The 18,911-nt window shown below is 41.8% G+C and overlaps 1 protein-coding gene across 4 annotated transcripts in view; it reads right to left on the minus strand.

The window, feature by feature from the left end:
• Dtn (transmembrane protein 132C dtn) overlaps positions 1 to 18,604 on the minus strand; it is a 114,853-nt gene extending 96,249 nt beyond the window's left edge. For all 4 annotated transcript variants that reach the window (XR_013080529.1, XR_013080528.1, XM_076775598.1 and 1 more), the window contains exon 1: positions 17,759 to 18,604. Coding sequence is in view for 2 of the 4 variants with exons in the window: in XM_076775598.1 (XP_076631713.1) it covers positions 17,759 to 17,855 (97 nt within the window). In the remaining 2 variants the exon portion in view is untranslated. The remainder of the gene's footprint in view (positions 1 to 17,758) is intronic.
• Positions 18,605 to 18,911: the final 307 nt, after the last annotated feature.

The raw sequence follows: 18,911 nt of genomic DNA on the forward strand, positions 1-18,911 counted from the left end.
CATTTGATGTACTGCATGACGCCATTGGAAAGCCGGCCTCATGGCCGTCTAACCTCTAAACTCGGTTGATGGTTTGCTTTTGCTAGTTACTTCACCCTGTTGCTAAACACTTTTCCCACACAAGTTGCTGCCTGGTTTCCAGACTTTGTATGTAACATGATCACTATTTACTACTATATTTTTCATAAAACCATACGTAAACCATGAGCGTATCGAAACACATGCATCTTCAGCGGAAGCTAGGAGCCCTCTGGCGAGAATCGGTGCTGCCCAGCATGGTGTGACAAAGATGGCGAAGTTACAAAAGTTTTGGAACACAGAATAATCGTAATATTCACAACGTTCGAGAGACTTTGCTTATCTTGTACACTTTACAACAGAAGTGTAACGCGATCACTATTTACCACTGTATTTTTCATAAAATCATACGTAAACCATGAGCGTATCGAAACACATGCGTCTTGAACGGAAGCTAGGCGCCCTCTGGCGAGAATCGGTGCTGTCCAGCATGGTGTGACAAAGATGGCGGAGTTACAAAAGTTTTGGAACATAGAATAATCGTAATATACACAACGTTCGAGAGACTTTACTTCTTTTGTACTCTTTACGGCAAAAGTGGTGTGAATGAAGAGTGTTTATATCAGGTGGAAGAAATTATGGCTGAGAGAATGGTCGACTAATTTACTGCACCCTGTAGACGCAGTTTGAGCTCTCTCGATATTCCCGGGCGACAAAACTTCTCGAAAGCAACGCGGCGCGAACCTGAATGCGCGACGTAATTTTCCCCATGAACAATGTCAACTTTTGCAATTGAAATTACGTCGGACCCACACCGCGGGGAGAACACACACGTCGAGTTATCGCCGGGACGCAATAATTACGAGTGGTAATTCATCGAGTTATTGTTTAACGGGTGGGCTGGTAGTCACGGGGCCTCCGAAAGCGAGCAAGAAATATACAGGCAGCTCGCAACTTTACTCGTATACGTGTCTCGCGTCGCGAGTTACTCGCCAACTTCGAGGACGCGGTAACAAGGTAATGTACGTGCCATTCGCGTGTTCCAAGATGCACAGGCCCGCATTACAGCCAGCTGGTGGGATCGGCTAATTGAGTTACGGCCCTGCGTCCATTCTTGTTATTATTAATTAATATACCCATTAATTAAGTGAACGCAGGTAACGGTAGATCGAACTTACGACTTCGGTCGAAGACGATCAAAGAACCATCGTCAACGATCGCCCCTCTAAACCGAATTTATGAAATTGGTACTCGATATTGTCAGCGATCATTTTTTAGAATTAAAAGTACCCACAGACCAACGCGAAATATTCGATTCACTAACGATAGATTCGATAGTTGAATAAAACACATGGCGGCTTACTTTTTTTTCGCGTCGTGATAGAAACCTATAGAAAATTATATAGTTATTTTAAAAGTGGAAATTTTTTTAAGTACTATCCTGGATCATATTAAATAAATTACTGTGGTTAGCGGATACGATGTACGATACTACAGCATAAATGTTTATTGGATGCAATAGGTATCAGCACGTGTATCATTACTCAGGCGAAAAGAAATAATCCATTTCCCGTCAAATTACTATCGGAGGATGAGAAATGGATCGTGTATAATAATGTTAGAAGAAAACAATATTGGTCAGAACCTGGGAAAGCAATTTGTATTACGGTAAAGTTACGATAAAATGTTAAGAACGTAATACTCTCTGTACGATGGAAACATAAAAGAATTATACACTACGAACTGTTAAAACCTAATGAAACTATCACTGCAGAGAAATATTGCGCCGCGTTAGAAAATGTAAAAACTGTAACTGAAGATAAGCGTTCAGGATTAGCAAGAAGGTATATGTATAGGACTGTTTCAACGAGCAGTAAAAATTGCGTGCGTTCAGTTGGGACGTCGTAAAACACCTACCATATTCTCTTGGGTTCGCGCCTGCGGACCTTTAACTTTTTGAAGCTTTCTACAATCCTTTGCGCAGAAGAAAATTTAACAATTTTAACGACGAGGTACAATGTCTAATTAATTTCATCAATTATATAGAGGTGGTACAACGTATTAACGTATTGATCAAATATGATTGTGAAATCGATTAACAACATAAGTCATTGAATTAAATTACAGTTTAATAAAAATGCTTATGGTACGTTTCGCGCCAAGAAGTACTATGGACTTTCCGAATGACGCAATAAGTTCTAAGGAAGTATTTCATTTTTTCAAGATGAAAAAGTCCATATTTTTTTTTACATGCTCTAAAAGTTCAAGAGTTTAAGTATGTCTTAATGAAACATTGAGGCAAAAGTAATGTAGCAAACACCTTATGTTACGTTCTAACAAAATTGACTTTAAAACAGAATATTCCACAACGTATTTTTATATTTCTTATTGGAATTTTTAAATCTCTATATATGTATGTTTCAATATTGCCTCGGAGATTTTTGCAAGAGTCTGCGTGGCGTTCAAAAAAGAAGACGAATAATCTGATCATCTTTCTTGGCGTGGCGAAGTCGAGCTTCCAAGCGTAAATAGCAAGGTGTTAACGTAGTCCATCGTACCGCGAAATTCAAACTGCGGAAAAACGACGTTTCACGGTGTGCCAAGCTAACCCCTTCGATTCCGATAGGATGCCGGATAGCAAGTCGAGCGAGCTGTTGTCTCGCAGAGGGAGTTAACGTCGAACTTCGGGGGCCAGGGTAACGAGGTAATATACACGCCGTGCACGTCTATGGAGCTGCAAGCCTGTAATTCGTATCACCGGTAAGCGCACTGCACCGTGTAACTTGGTTACCAAGCCCGCGTCGTGTACATACAGACACACGCCGGTAGCTGTGTAAGGGGTTTGCTGCGACACCCTAAACTACGATCCGTGTCGTCGACGCCGTAGCGAAACACGGGAGCAAACGGCGTGGGTTCAAATTTTAAGCCGCCTCCGCGTGAACTTGCCCATCAACATCGCCGTGAAAACTCGATTCCGTGCGGTATTCGACGTTTTGAAATCGCGCGCGCGGAAGAACCATCCTTGACGCTAATATCGATATAGCAGGGAGAAAAAAAAGAAGAGACTAAAATTAAGGGTGGATTTCTAGTTTAAAACTAACGATTTTTCTGTACATTATATAGCAGATATGTTAGAACGACTCGGTTAAACAGCACACGCCTAGTTTTATTGAGTTTAAGATGGAGCCCAGAACAGACAGACCAGAACGTATCAAAGTGCAATTGAATTGGCAACGTTACCGCATGCACCGCCACTCGACATCGAGAGTGGATCTGCAACCGCAAACTGGAACGATTAATCGTGTTGCATAAAATTGAGCCTTATATTGCCTTGAAAAATAGGTTTTTTAAATATTCTGAGCAAGCGACAGAAGAGTATTTCGCAATGTTTTGACCAAAGGTGATGACCCACTTCAATAGTAACTGAAACAAATTCTTTCATTTTTCTGTACCTATTTGCATTGAGAAATTTTAATCAAAAATATTTGTTCTAAATACCGAACAAAATTATATCCTATTTAGTCGTTAATGGATCGAGAAGTACACGAACCAAAACTCATTTATTTTTCTAACATCGTATTACATTGATAGTGTTTCGTTATTGGTATGCATAACTGCAGAGGCGCAGTCAAGGCACGGAAAGTAATGAAAAATATTCATATAAACATAGGTTCTATCAAATTTTGTCCCTGAGTTACCCATGTTTTTATAATTCTGTTCCACGGAGCTTGCTTTCGAAGAAATTACTCGAGAGTCTGGGGCTTGAATGCAAGTTAACAAACGGTTGGGGAATCCCACATATTTGTAAGCATCGCGGTTAACGTTGCGCACTATACGGAGTGTTTCACTTAACCGGGTCAGGCTGCAACTCTTAAACGGGAAGAGATAGAACAAAATTTCATTAGACAAACTTAAACGACATTGGATGATGCGTGTTCTGGCGTATGTGTTTATTCCGAAAGTGGAAATTTTGTTCTATTTCTCCTCGTTTGAGAGTTGCAGCTTGGCCCAGTTAAGTGAAACACCCCGTATATCGGATCGCTATTCTTGCGTTTTCGAGGGATGGGATTAACAGCTCGAAATATCGCATGGCGTAACGCGATCAACGCGATTCGTACGGATTCGGTGAAACGCGTCGAACGATAGGCGCCCCTATTAGCAACCGCGAAAAAGGTATCGACGTTGCAAATCAGATTTCCGTCGACACGCGTCGTTGAACGAACCTGCCCTGCCAACCTCCACACCTACTCGATATTTGTGCGATATATATCGTTCCCTTTTTTGAAACCGCCGTTACTCTCATCGCGACACAAATCAACGAAACTGAAATTTCACGAGGAAATCCGGATACCGGATACCCCGGTTCGAGGGATCCCCTGAATCGGGGTTGGAAAATCTTCTCGCACTGAAAGACTCCATATCGTTTCGAAATATCTCGTTAACTATACAGAATATAAAATAATTTTTCAAGCGTACTATAATATAAAAATTAGTTGCCACTTGCTGACTTTTAAGTAGTAAACTTATTTGATTTTTAGCAAGTCAAACTAGAGAAATACTCTACAAACAGGCAATCAAAGATAATATATTAAAAAAGTCATATGCAATAAACCGGAAACCAAACATAACCCTGGCCAGAAACAAAGGAGATCCGGCAAAACAATGCCCCCTGTACCCCAAAAGGGATGAAACATCACCCACGCTTTCTCCACAGACTACTTTACCGACGGAAGAATGGCAGTTACCGCGACGCCATGTCAAACAGAAGCGTCCAGAGCAAATAGTCACGACAGAATTTAATTAATATTTTACAGCGATTATTATTAGTCTTTTTTAAACAGTGATAAAAAGACGATTTATATAGTAAGTTTACTTTTATTTTGTGTTATTTATTTTCTTGTAAAATTATCTACCTTTCTTGTATCCTGTTATAAAATAACAATTCAATTTTACACGAATCTCTTTTTTAGTTAGTTGGATCTAGGTTAAACTAAAATTCTAACAAATAAAAATATCTTAGCGGTGACAGGAAAATCGATAGATTTTAATTTGTAGGTGGACTTTAGCTACGACGAGAAATTTAATCTTGTCGGATCAGACGGTTGCCAGAGTTATTGAAGGGAACCGTGCAAGGAACCCGAGCATTTTTCAAAGAGGAGCTTCCGTTCGTGGTAGTTTTGCGATACGGGGATGGTTTTGCTCTCCAGGTCGATACGAATCGAACATTTTTACTCGTTATTCGTAAATAAAATTCGTCCAACTCTGCGGAATAATTGGAAAGACCTGGCACGTCGTTTCAGGCCGCGTGTGTTCCCCTTTTCTATCCATCAACGTCAATTCGCTCGCGTTAGTTGCGAACAGAACGGGCGCGTTAATGCGCGTTCTGAAGTTCGATTTGCTGCAGAGAATGCAGTCCGCAGAGTTGCAAACTTACTCTCTCGCATCGATACAACGAGCAACCGAGACCGCGGTGCGTTGGTAAGCTGTACCGCGATAACGTTAACACAACCCCCCGGCTACGGTGCACGATGCAACGGATTTAACAGCGGCTAATGTTCGAGACTTTCGAGGCTCGTTCGAGTTGATCCGACAGATTCGGCCCGCGTAAATATACAAGCTGATTGCAACGTCTGAAATCCATAAGCTAAGCCGTCGTTAGCGATTGGCGTTGCGACCGCAAACAACTCCACCGCCTGGCAAGCACCCGATTCGCCCGACGACGATCCCGACCCACGAATTCGACTGCAAAGGCGTCGTTGGCTACCCGCTTTGGACGATAGAAATTTACGCGCTTCGCTTGTGTTCGTTTCTCGATAATAACCCGCGGGTCGATCGTTGTCCCCGGCGACCTAGATTCATTTCGAGCAGTATGCAATGGTGCGTGTAGACGGGGAGTAAAGTGCGATCGATTCCAGCGCATAAGACGTTTTAACCCGAGTCTAAGAGGCGGCAGTGTGTGCATTTGAATAGAACGAAGAAGTAGAGTCGGTGTGCGCCAAAGACGCTTCTTCGACTCGACCTATATTCTTTCAGCGATTCTTCCGCGAGCCAAGGAATACAAGCTAGTCGCGTCGAGACGAGAGCGAATAGAATTCAGTGTGTTTTAGCGATTCCTCGTGGCAACTTCCACCCCACCGACAATAAAGACTGTCCCGGTTCGTAATTTCGACAAGCACTCTCGATTTGGCACAAATATTCGTTAGAATAATAATAGAACAGTACATCCCGCTAACCATAAGGATTCCCTTATCCGTTTTCCTACCCAGATCGATTCGTTCTCAAATTTGCCTGATTTACGTCCCGCAATTCTACCTGTTTCACTATTCTCGTCTGCCTAGAAGCCGGAATAACGCCACTCGTGAACTTTCGGCCGGAAAAGATCACCGTATCGTTCGTACAATTACAGAACAATTTCCAGAACACCGTCCTAAATGTCAGGTCGTTTCCGCGAGATAGTTGCGAACATTTTCACCTGGGCGAAATCAGTTTCGTGCGACGAAACGCGCGGAAACATTAGGTCGGTTGCATACGAAATGCCGGTATTCGCGTGTTTTCGCGTATCGCGACGTTTCGTATAAAGTTGTAATATAGAAAGCAAAATCTGTAGCGCAAATGAGTCAACATAAATCCTACTTCGTTCGGGGCTGCGAGACGAGTACCAGCGAAATACGTGTTTTGATTCCATACAAATTTAAACTTGGAAACAAAGCACGCGGACTGCAGCTCGCAACATAAAATAAGCATACGAAGTGAGATACCAAAAACGATAAAACGATGTTAAGCTGGCATCTCTGTCCCCCTTGAGTTGCCATTTCTTGACATATTTTAAAAAATTTATAGTTCTACACGAATTCTAGCCTATAAGTTTTAACTAATATCAATTTATGATACCTGTGCCTATTTTTTTTTATATTTATAGTTCTTTGGAGGCTGGATTACACTGTATATTTAAATTTTTTAAATAATAACAAACTAGTTAGGATGTCCTTTCGGTACACTTCTTCTGTGTTGCTTTATTTATTTTTATTTATTTCCTTTATTATCGCGCAGAATACGCCGGCTACAATATTGCTTTGCCCTCCATCGCCCAGGAATCGGCCATTACGTAAAATTAAACTGATTCCGCGCGCAACGAGCAATGGCGTGGTTTGTTGCGCCAGCGTGCGAACTACCCCCGTTGACTTTACCGTGTATATACACGCGGCGAAAGGGAGTGCTGGGAGGACGAGGCAAGTGGATTGCGGGGCTTAGAGGTTTCCTAGAGGGTTCATGGGTGATCGAGAGGGCCTGCGTCGTTCCCCCGCGCGAGAATTTCTCCAGCAACGGGTACGGATGCTCTTCTACGCGCGAACAAAAGTAGCGTCGATGCAATTTCACAGTCGTCGCATCGCAGGCACGAGGAAATGCATTCTTTCGTCCCGAGCGCCGCGACGACGCTAGACCACGATGCTGCACCCCTCGTTTTTCTTGTTCACGATCGTACGCGAAACTGCAAGAGGTTGGAAAGCGATCTTCCCCCAGCCCCTGTTTTTCGATGCAGTTTTCTCCCGCCGAGCAACTCTCTTTCTCTCTTTGAATGCCGCAATCATAAAGTTCATCGAGCGTCCACGCACAGTAGGATATTTGCACCGAAAACCCGAACATAACTAATGAAATTTGCTCAATATTCAAGCTCTCATAACTTGGTTATTTTCATTAAAATTTGATTTGAAGAAAAGGCTTTTTAAAATTTTAACTTCTCACTTTTCCAGATTCCATGTACAATTATGTTACGATCAATAATTGTAAATCTAGTGTTCATATATTTTTACCGGAATACGTGTCTGAGGAGTCAAATGCATCATTGCATTGTATAATAAATTGTACGTAAACTGTAAATGTTTTCTCGTGAAATTGATACAATCAGTAATTTCTGCAAGTTTCATATGCACATTTACACACCCATCAATTAACTCTCATAAACATACGTTTCTTTTTTTAATTTTTGATAACGTTAACGATAAAGTTGTGATAACTTTTACTGACATGGAGTTTTCTACGAAGAAGTAAAAAACACGGAGACTCGAACCCACGACCCCGATGAAACCTCAACATTGAATATTTTTATAAATTAAGCTTGTTCGCGCAAACGCTCGAGCACGACTGTAATTACTTTCGGGCAAGATTCGCTAAAAAAAAAATAGCTTGAAATCGAACATCCGAAGTCCGTAACTTCTCGTTGCGATACTCGAAACGAAAAGTTTGGGATTCACGGCTAGATAAGATCGAATGAAAATCGATACGCAGAAGTTGATTCGATTGGTCGAAAGGCGGTACAGAGAACGAGATCAAACGTGTTTTAGATCGGTGATAACAAGCGCAGGGAATGCATGCGAAACGGCGGCTTTGTGCGCCGGTTGTTCGCGATGGCCGAGCGAAAATCGCCTCGACACGGCAACGGAACGTTTATACGACAAGCACGAAAAAAGCGTTTTCGCCATTCGATACGCGGAGTCGCGTTCGTCGAATCGGATATGGGTGTCTCGTGGCCAGAGAGTCAGAGATCGATTTCAAATAAAGCGGAAAAGCTAGAAGGAAACAGAGAGAAATGAGAGACGGAAAGAAAAGGCGGCTATTATATTTGACTTTCGGCTTTCCTCCCACGTTCGCCAGGTATACTCGATTTTACCGTGGCTGGTAGTGGCCCGGTAATTCAAAGGGTGGAGCAAGCCGGAGCTCCCGCGATTCAGGTACACCATGTCCGAAACGATTCTTCGTCGATCCTGTGCTACGAAACGACGGGCAAAAAGGAGGAGAACGTTACCCCAAGTCCGTGGATAAAAGACGACGGAAAAACTGTACGCCCGTGGGATCGCATGTTCCAACAATAAGACTGGAAAGGAGGAGCGAGTTTTCCAGTCCCACCGTGCGGAACAACACAACTGGCTGTCCATATTATCGTAGGACGGTTGAATTTCTCGTACAGTAGTGGAGAAGGACAGGTAAGAATAAAAAGCAGCAGGACAAAGCGTGTATCGCATAGAACACCTGCTCCCCGTAGCGTTTCAGAGGATACTCGGCTCGGATGAGAGGCTCTCTCTCTCCCTCTCTCTCTCTCATCTGAGTTTTCTGGTAGCTTGCCTGAATCGTCGGATTAGATTACCTACCTACCGATCTACCTACGACGATGCGCTACGCTGAACGAAATTCATGAATTTTTCCAAGAATAAGCCAGAAACGTAACGTTACATTGTAAGCGATTAAACGGTAGCACTCGAAAGATAACTTTGCCACTTGACGTTTATTTATATTTATAATCGGCTTTTAGATCGTAGGTCAGTTGTCCCCAGAGCTTTCTATACGATCCCATATATTTCGTTAATGGGATTTAAATCTTTTAACGTCACGAATCGATAAATCAATAAGGAACGAAGCGGCGTTGAACTGCGATCTATGAGCGGATTAAGAGTGCAAAGAAACACGAGTGGGCTTGACGGACACCGAATGAAACTGGTTTTCATACACCATTCGACACTTCGTTCTACAAGGTGGTCTATCCGTAGCAGAACACCTGAGTAACTTTCATGCTTCCGAAGACGGGGAGATAATTGAAATGAAACCAATGATAATCCAGTTCAAAACGAAGTAAAACATTGAATCTCTTTCTTTTACAATCTTTCATCCTGAGAAGAAATTCTCGACTATCTTTTTCTCGTTTAATTAATTTCTTTCGTCCATGGTCAATGTTCACATCATTAATCTCGTTGCGATCTTTGTTAATGTTTACACTTTTTAAGATTGAAATAATTTTCGTTGGCAAGATTCTTGTTCATTACACCGAAAAAAACTCGAACTTTGAATCGAAATGTTTAAATTAACTTTATAAATTTGCTTGCGTAAAACTGAAAACCAGAAAGTTTAACACACAGGGTATATGTAGCTACTTGTGGTCGAACTCTATTCTAAGCCAAGTTTGAATAATACGATAGGAGAAAATTTTGCACAGTTGAACACGCTCCATTTGCAAAGTGCAATTGCATCTTTTGTCATGGAATTTACTGATTTCTTTTTTACATAAATTGATATCGTGACTCGTTTATTAGTTTTAAGAGAAATTTTGTTATTAAACATGCTTTTAACTACCGAGTATTTGTTTTTGTTAATGTATGCATAAATGCGTACGTTGGGTAACAATAGCGATTATGCTCTAAAGACTTGATTTATGAATGTGAGTTATTGGTCCAGTTTAGTAATGCCAGAACTTCGAATTCCAGAATTTATCGAATTGCACATACATGGTTCTAACATAAAAGGGCGATATTACCACGGTATTCGAGCATTTGTAACTTGAAAATTTTCCATAATCCTTAAAATATTAAAGAATTAAACAGTTTTATATAATGTCTTGTAGTATAGTCACGGTGCAAGATGCAGTGCAAGCAAACGATATTCTTCTTAACACGTTTACTATATCGGTGCATACTTCCCCCTTATAATATCTCGCTGCATACGAGCCATATTTCATCGAATCTTCGTTACATATTCGGACGATATGTCCATAATTTTTCCACTCTCTTCATTGAAATTTATGGACGTCTTTCTGAACGGTCTACGCGCCTATTTGTCCTACACTAGTAGATATGAAAATCGTACTGACATAAGGGTTGAGTTAATACTAGAAAAACAAAACTCGTCCAAATAACGGATTCAAAATTCTAATTTGAAGTTAGAGAAATCATTATAATTGTTATAAAACGATGGCTATGGTATATAAAAAATGAAGTATGCGTTCAAAGGTATTTTAATATTAAGACTAAAAGCAATTTATTTAAATAAAGCGAAGTATTCATTTTCAAAATATATTTTTCTTTTTCAAACGCCACGATAAAATGTTACGATACCGTATAGAATACACCGTCGTATTGTAGCTAAGAGTTTAAAAAGCACAGAACGTTTCGCGTGTGAGAGGTCGAATATTTCGGGGGGAAAAATTCATGGAACGTGTTCTCCTCTATCGGTTTTCCCAGCTTTTCCGGAGCTCGTTACAACGGTCGATATAGCTGGCATCAGACCCCGTGAAATCATTCGACTTCGTTGCCAGGACGACCTTAACGTGTATCGCGAAATCTTGAGAGGCGACGACCCTGACCACCAACGCACCCGCGCAACGGTCGATCGAGCTTGCTCCGTGTATTTTTAATGCGTGATGTTTCCGGGTAATTTTTACGGGGCTTTTATTTGGGTCACGAACGACGTATCTGAACTTGACAACGATCGGTGAATGCCAAAAATGAACTAATTATGCCCAGAAGAAAAGAATCAAACTTTTATTGGATGCTCCAAGTAATTCCTGGCGATATTAAAAGGGTACAATTTGTTTCGGGGGTGGTTTTATAAAGTACGGTTTCGAAGGTTCAATTTACCGGAGGATACAATTTCATTAGGCTGAACAAAATTGTTTTTAATTTGAAAAAAAAAACAAAAATATAAATCTTTTTTCGTTCAGCTCGATGAATTTGATATTATTCCGATTTGTTTAGTACAGAATAAATTTTCCGGATTGCTTTACGCCATATATACCTTCCTCCGACGTCAATGCATTTGTTATAGCATCAAATTCACATTGGATCCTAGCTAGTAATTATCTAAAAAAAAATTATTTCTATTTTTCGAGCTAAAGTAACTGTTCTAAGAAATCTGTCCCGCCCACGTGGTGGTAAACGCGAGTTACTGGTATCTATAAAGCGATCGAGTTACATCTAACATTTTGTTCGTAGCAATCGGGACGAGTAATCTACCAATGTAGATTAAAATCGAAGACTCGGGGCAGGTTTTGTGCCTCCCGTGTCGGCAGAGGGGATGAAGAACGTCTCAAGATGCCGCGACTCTGGCAACCAGGAAGAACACCATTCTGGCCCGGCTGAACGTCGGAGATAGCGAAGCCCCTAATTATTTCAGGCACTTTAAAGTTTGATGCGACTATTACGAGGCGGCGACGTTATATAGAACAATAGAGACTCCATCGTGAACTTCGGTTCGGGAGTAAAAGTCGACGGTGACGCGAGATGGACGGGTTAGAACAGTTAACAAAGATAACAGATTACCGTGCTCCTCCGTGCTGGACTTTCTTAATTCGTTCTGACGGTCCGCGATAGCGAAATAACCAGTGTCGCGTAATCGCGCGCGTGCGCCTGCCTCGGTAGTGGATCTTTGTTAAACTTTAAAGTAAGGAAGACTCGCGCGAATTTTATTTGACACCTGATGAATGTGCCCGCGCCGCGAAAAGGTAATGAGAATTCCTAGATCGTGCGCGGCGCGAGTATGATGTATCGCTTGTACAAATAATGAAACAGAAAGGGACAGAGGCAAGGGCGTAGGACGAAGATCGGTTGGCGAAAAACCAGTCGATGCAGCCATTTTATTTCTCGGCGTAAGAATCTGCTCGTCGACGCTGGATTCACAGAGACATCGATTGCACGTATTTTTATTAAAACCTGTCGCGTTGACGGTTAGGTTATGCGAATTTTCAAGGGCCTTCTACTTTGTGGGATTGAAAAAATCGAATTTTTTTTTGCGTTTTCTTTTAGTATGTAGTCTCGAAAATATATACAGTGTGTTCGGCCACTCATGGGAAAAATTTTAATGGTGGATTCTAGAGGCCAAAATAAGACGAAAATCAAGAATATCAATTTCTCAACTGAGGCTTCATTAAAAAGTTATTAACAAATTAAAATAAAAATTTTTAGATAGTTCTGGAAAAATTATTTTTGATTGCAGGGGTAAATTGTAAGCATTTTTGGTGAATAGACATCAAGTGAAAATCAATTATTAGTAATTTTCGAACTAAAATTTGAGATATTGATTTTCTCAAAAGCGATAGAACTAAAAATAACGTCTTAACAGTTGATACAAATTGATGTTTGAAAATATTGAAACTATTAGAAAATTAATAAGTGATATACCCCGACGTTTGGAAACATTCATTCTAGTAGAACATTGTAACACAAAATATTAATTATAAATTAATTATAATATTGATTATTTAATATCATGTTCTTTCTAACAAATCCACATAATTTTGTTTATTTTCAATTTGTCCTTATTCAATAAACGTAATTAGTTTATGCAGTAACATTAATATTAATTTCAGTTATCGATTAAATATTCTACATACCGTGAGAATATGTAATAAATAAAATTTAAGTTTCCACCATTAGTACTGTTTCGATTAAACGCGAATGATAACCATTTCCATTCCAAAGTCCAATTAATTTCTCCACGATTATAGATACATATGTTCTTCGTTTATAAATTATACAATTTCAAACCGGCGTTTATTTTAATTAATTCGAGTCGAAGCACTGTTATCTTTAAAATACAATGTAAAAATATTAGCCATTTCTGTTATCGTGAACATGTTATCTTTTTCTTTAATCGGTCCGTGACCAAATCGCTAAATTAAACGTATACTAAACAACTGTTCGCTCGTTCATAGCCCGCCTCGGTTATTAGATACACTCTGTAAATTTGAAGAGCGGAAAGATGAATGGGTACTAATATAAACCAATTTCGTTTCTTGGCCTGAAGGATGAGATCAATTAATAAATAATAATACACGGCGGTGCTCGAACTCGCAACCACTCCAACCGAGTTTTCTCGTCGTTGATATACGTCTTTAATTATCGGAATAAAGAAACAGCGGGATATCGAGGAAAACATTTTACCCGGTCGAGTGATCCCTCGCGATGATTTTCCATAGTCGTCGTATCGAGTTTCTTACGGGCAGAGTACGGATAATTTGTATTACGGAACAACGGCTAGTTTTTGGTCTGGAAAACGATGAAACGGATACGACGAAGAAGATAAATACGTGGAATACTCTCTTCAAAGGTACAAAGGCACGGCGAACATGAATAAACGTGAATAAAATGCATCGAATAATAGTTCCGTTGAGCGATGAATAATGCATGATACAATCTTGCAACGAATGAAAGACCGAAGCTCAAATACGACACAGAACGCTGCGCAACGGTAATTGACTCGTTACGAGCCCGTAAACGTTCGATGAATGAAAACTAATATCTACGACGAAACAAAACGAAGCAGAAGCTTATCTACGAACGCGCGATTGATGTAAACGAGAGAACCATTGAAAAGAACGCGATATATATTTCCTACGCCGCGCGCCGTGGCGGGTATACCCGGCGTAGCAATTTACGCGAACGAGATTCGACGAGCTGCTTATCCGTTCCGTTCGTTTTCAAGTGTTGGGAATGAACTTGAATGGCAACTTCATTGTTCAAGCAGAACGCGTTTCTATCCGACGAGAGTTCAGTATCGTCCATTGTGACCGGGCGAAAATGCGTATTGAAGATCGCTCGACGATCCTGCGAGCACGCGAAACTTTCATCGACACGATCCTCGATAGGTGCACCGCCGTTTTCAACGCGACGAAAACGGTCGGTGATCGCGAAAGCGACTCGACGAAAACCTAATTTTCATCCAGCGCGCGGTTCTTTCGCGCGAAGCCATGAAATAAACCGCGAAGGAGCGCGGAGTGTTTCTCGTTTTGCGCTCGCTGCAAAATTCCGCCGCAGACTTCCCGAACCCCAGGCTTTTTCCTGAATTTCAACGTACATATTTATCTCGGCTTTCGCGATATTCCCTGCAAAGTGGAACTTCAGACTGCCCCTTCTTCCCGCGAGAACCCCTCTAAATCGAACCACGCCGCGTCGAAATCTCGGCTTTTAGCGTGCGTGCCTCCTCGTTCCGAGCGAACCCAGAGAAGGTGGTATCGCGCCGCTGCCATTTATGGACAAAACCGGGGGGAGAAAGCGACGAAGCTGCACGCCCGTTCGATCGTTTTCGAAATCGAGCATCGCGTCGGACTCCTCCGATCGATCGGCTGGATCACGGCGCAGCAATTACCGAGCAACGATAGAACGTAAAAACAATGTCGAGGTTCCAAGACAGCCCTCCCCCCTTGCTCTGCGACAAGTGTCTATAAACTGGAGTAGAGAAAATTTTATTCCGGAACAACGAACACAAAAAATTTTACATACAGTGGCGGACATACAGGTTGTTCGACTATCCCTGGGAAAAATTTTAATGGGGGATTCTAGAGGCCAAAATAAGACGAAAATCAAGAATACCAATTTGTTGATGGAGGCTTTGTTAAAAAGTTATTAACGTTTAAAGTTCCGCCCGTACTGAATTTTTTTCTAGAAAGTGGATAGGATTTCGGGGGTAGGTCTATTCACCAAAAATTATTGTAATTGACCCCCGCAACCGAAAATAATTTTTCGGTTTTTTTATAGCTGACTTTAATTAAACGAAGGTATTAATCTAAAACTAAGTTTGTACGTCTTGAAAGTAAATTTTGAGATTTTAAAACTTTCTAAAGTTTAAAAAAACGTAAAATAGAATATCTCTTAAAATGTTAATTATTTAATTAGCCCTAATTCCATTTAAAAAATAAGTGGAAATGAACTTTTTTGCATTGCACAGTAGACTATATTAGACATTTAAAATTTTAAGGTGTAACGTAACATTTAATATGTATTTCAAAGATCTATTGAAAAACACTAAAACAAGGGTGAAATGTTATATAAAGATACGTCCTACTCCGCCATATTCCCAAATTATAATCTATTTTTGTACTACGATGATTCTTAATGAGAAACAGAGTTAGTATTACTATTTCCACTAAACTGTATAGAATGTTCGATAACTGTTTGCTTTTCTTAATGAAAGATTAATAGGTCAGTCTTGTGTCAATTTCTTGTGTAACCAATCGCATTAATTATTGGAAGAAGTTCCATCAGATACACCGTCCCGTTTAAACCGAGTAACCAGATAGTTCATGAATGAACAATTCCCTAACTCATAGATAATAATAATACTTCTTTATTGTGTCAAACTTGCATACATTAATAAATTCAGACTCGAATAAATACAAAAACTAAAAACAAATATATAGAATTGATATTAGATGATATACGCTTATAGAGGTTTAGATTATCGGCATACAGTAAAAATTCACATCCAAAGAACTCTTGATACCGTCGATAATCAGATATCGTTGATAAATAAACTCAATAGTAGAGGTTCACGATGAAAGCTCCGTGAATTTACAAAAATAGATATAATAATTCTTGATACAAAATTTAAAAAACGAACTATGGATCTGCCAGGTATGTAACATACAATTTTCTAACCCAAAAATAATGAATCTAAAAAAATTGTCTGCAATCATCGTGATTTAATGAGATGAATGCTTTACGAAATTCTAAATAAATAACGTCTACTTTTTCTCTATTTTGATTCAGAAAAAATATAATTGTATTGCACTGAAAGATTTAAGTAATGAACTTTACACTGGTAAACCCATGCTGTGAGTCAGAAATGATATTAGTAAAAAATAAAATGAGCTTATATAACTATTACATGTTCAAAACAATACTTTGTTTACATTCTTGTTCAAGTGGAAAATTACGACACTGAAAATTTCTTTTATCGTATATTACAAAGATCATGGCTTTGTAGAACTAACATCCAACTTTAGAAATTCGATTAGAAAAAGAACGACACGTCGTGTACATCAAAGTTAATGGAAAAGGACACAGGGTGGCTTACTTCGCGAATCGGAGATACAACGAGAAAAGACAGTCCGGGACGGTGGTAAATTACAAGTAAAACCGGCTGCGAGGAAGAAAGGAGTCAAAGTAACCGGAAAACGAAGTAGGGGCACAGAGAACGGAGAAGACGGTGAAGAAAACGAATCCGACTCAATGTGTTGAAATAGAAGGTTGTAACGTGCCAGAGCCTGATGGATTGAGGATTCGAGTAGAAGCGAGACGGAAACGGGATAAGACAAAGTAACAGCGTCTACACACACTCGAATTCCGCATCGAGTACGGATATCTAGCGATGTTTGCACACAACGGCACTTTACCGTCATTAGGCCCTGTGCCGGTCACAAAAGTCTTGCACTTGCACCTAACCTAGCCAGATTTTGTGTAAAAGACTCCATTTAATTACGTACATAGTAATCGACATCGGAGCCCTGCGTGCAAACAGTTTAAAAGAGAGACGAAGGAAGAAGATAGGGACAAAGAGGACTTCCCTGATCCCCTTGCTCGTCACCGAGAATGTCAGCCATCTGGCATTGTACCCGTGCGTCCCCGCGTCGGTGTGCACTGGCTGAGCGTGTGCACTCGGTGGCGCCTACCCCACGAGGTCGCCGATAGTAGCAAAAGCAAACAACGTCTCCCGAACACGATCGGGGCAAAGTGAACGGAATGAAACGATAGAGGGAATCGTATGTGCTGTGACCAATATTTTCTCACGGCAACGTGCCTCTATCGTCGATTCCAGGAACGCTCCGGACGCGTCCACGAAGCCTTGAAACGCACCAAAAGCGAAACGAAGTATCCACGAGTTAAGAACGAAAGTGGCGTCGATTAATCCCCTCTCTCTCTCTCTTTCTGATCTCTTGAATGAGCCGAGTCTTTCAACCATGGCACAGATACGACGCACTTACTCAGCGTGCCGCACGTGCCTGTTGTGCATACGTAATGCGTATTGACACGTCGAGTGACAGCACGCGGACCGAGTCACGCAGCGTACAACACCACGTCGAATCGATAAACCGAGAACAATTACAGGAACAACGTGACGACCGGCGGATAATGCATAGGTTGACAAAGAGAGGATCGGAATCGAGTCCACGATCGCGAGAGAAGATTTTGTGCAGACTCACCGGCAATGGCGACAAACAAGAAGAATATCCACGTATCCATGATTATGCTGGCGAGACGTAGCTGGAAGCTGCTTGCTGCGTACGCGAGCTTGTCCATCACGCTTCAGGATTCATCGCCGAACGTCGTCGGTCAGGTACACGCGGCACCTACGCTGATCTTGCTTGGTGTATTCGACGAATCCTCGCACGGGAATACTCCCACTGTCCGCGTAATCGAGCCCACCGCACACTACCGCAAAAGTCCGTGGAGCACCCGCGACAGTCTCGCGTGTCACGTCGTCTCACCACTACAGAACGTGTCCTGACACTGTCCTTCGGCTCCCTACGGCTCTCCCACGAAGCATACTCGCATCGTTCGAGAGTATTTCGCGGAGGAGACACACGGCGCCTCGTTCGAGCCCCGAGAACGCTGTCAACTCAGGTACACGCTGCTAGCACGGTTTTATCGTTACGAAGCGATCGGATGCGACGAGATTGTGCGTTGCGATGCGCTCTGCCGCTGGCTCGCACCGCGTGTGCCTCTATGCGTGTCCGCTGTTATGCGACGCGTTTCATCCGCGTCCGTTCGCGAGATACCCGCGCGAGAATAGATACGTCGGTCAGTCCACCGGCGCCTCTACCGACAGACGCCTGGCGCGAACCTCGATATTACGATGCTCGAGAGACGCGAAACGCACGAATTTGTTGCGAGCGACGACGGCATGCACGAGTACGGGCGACCGTGATGTGCTCTCACCGCCGCGTTGCCCGGAGTATTGACCGACTCGGCTCGGTTCGGCTTGGCTCGACACACGGTGCGCCGCGCTGCGGGCCGGACCAGGCGGTGGAGATGCGGAGGGGGCGCCTGCCCTGTGACGACTACCGTACAACTGATCCTACACCGCTGCGCGCGCACTCTGGCTCTTACGCTCGCGAGAGCGGCTACGTCGAACGACCTATGCCTGCGCTCCGTGTCGATTCAACCGTTCGATGGGGTCTTGGACATTATGCTTGTTTCTTTATTTTCTCAGTTTTATTACCCTCTGTCTCGAAACCTGTCGTATATTTTCGACGATCAATTAATACGACCGCTGGCGAAATTTTAAATTCGTGACAGAGTCGGTTCGGTAATTGATTACCTTGCGATTGCTTTCGTAATTTATTACGAAAAGTA

The sequence above is a fragment of the Colletes latitarsis genome, chromosome 10 (assembly GCF_051014445.1).
Source record: "Colletes latitarsis isolate SP2378_abdomen chromosome 10, iyColLati1, whole genome shotgun sequence".
Lineage (NCBI taxonomy): Eukaryota > Metazoa > Arthropoda > Insecta > Hymenoptera > Colletidae > Colletes > Colletes latitarsis.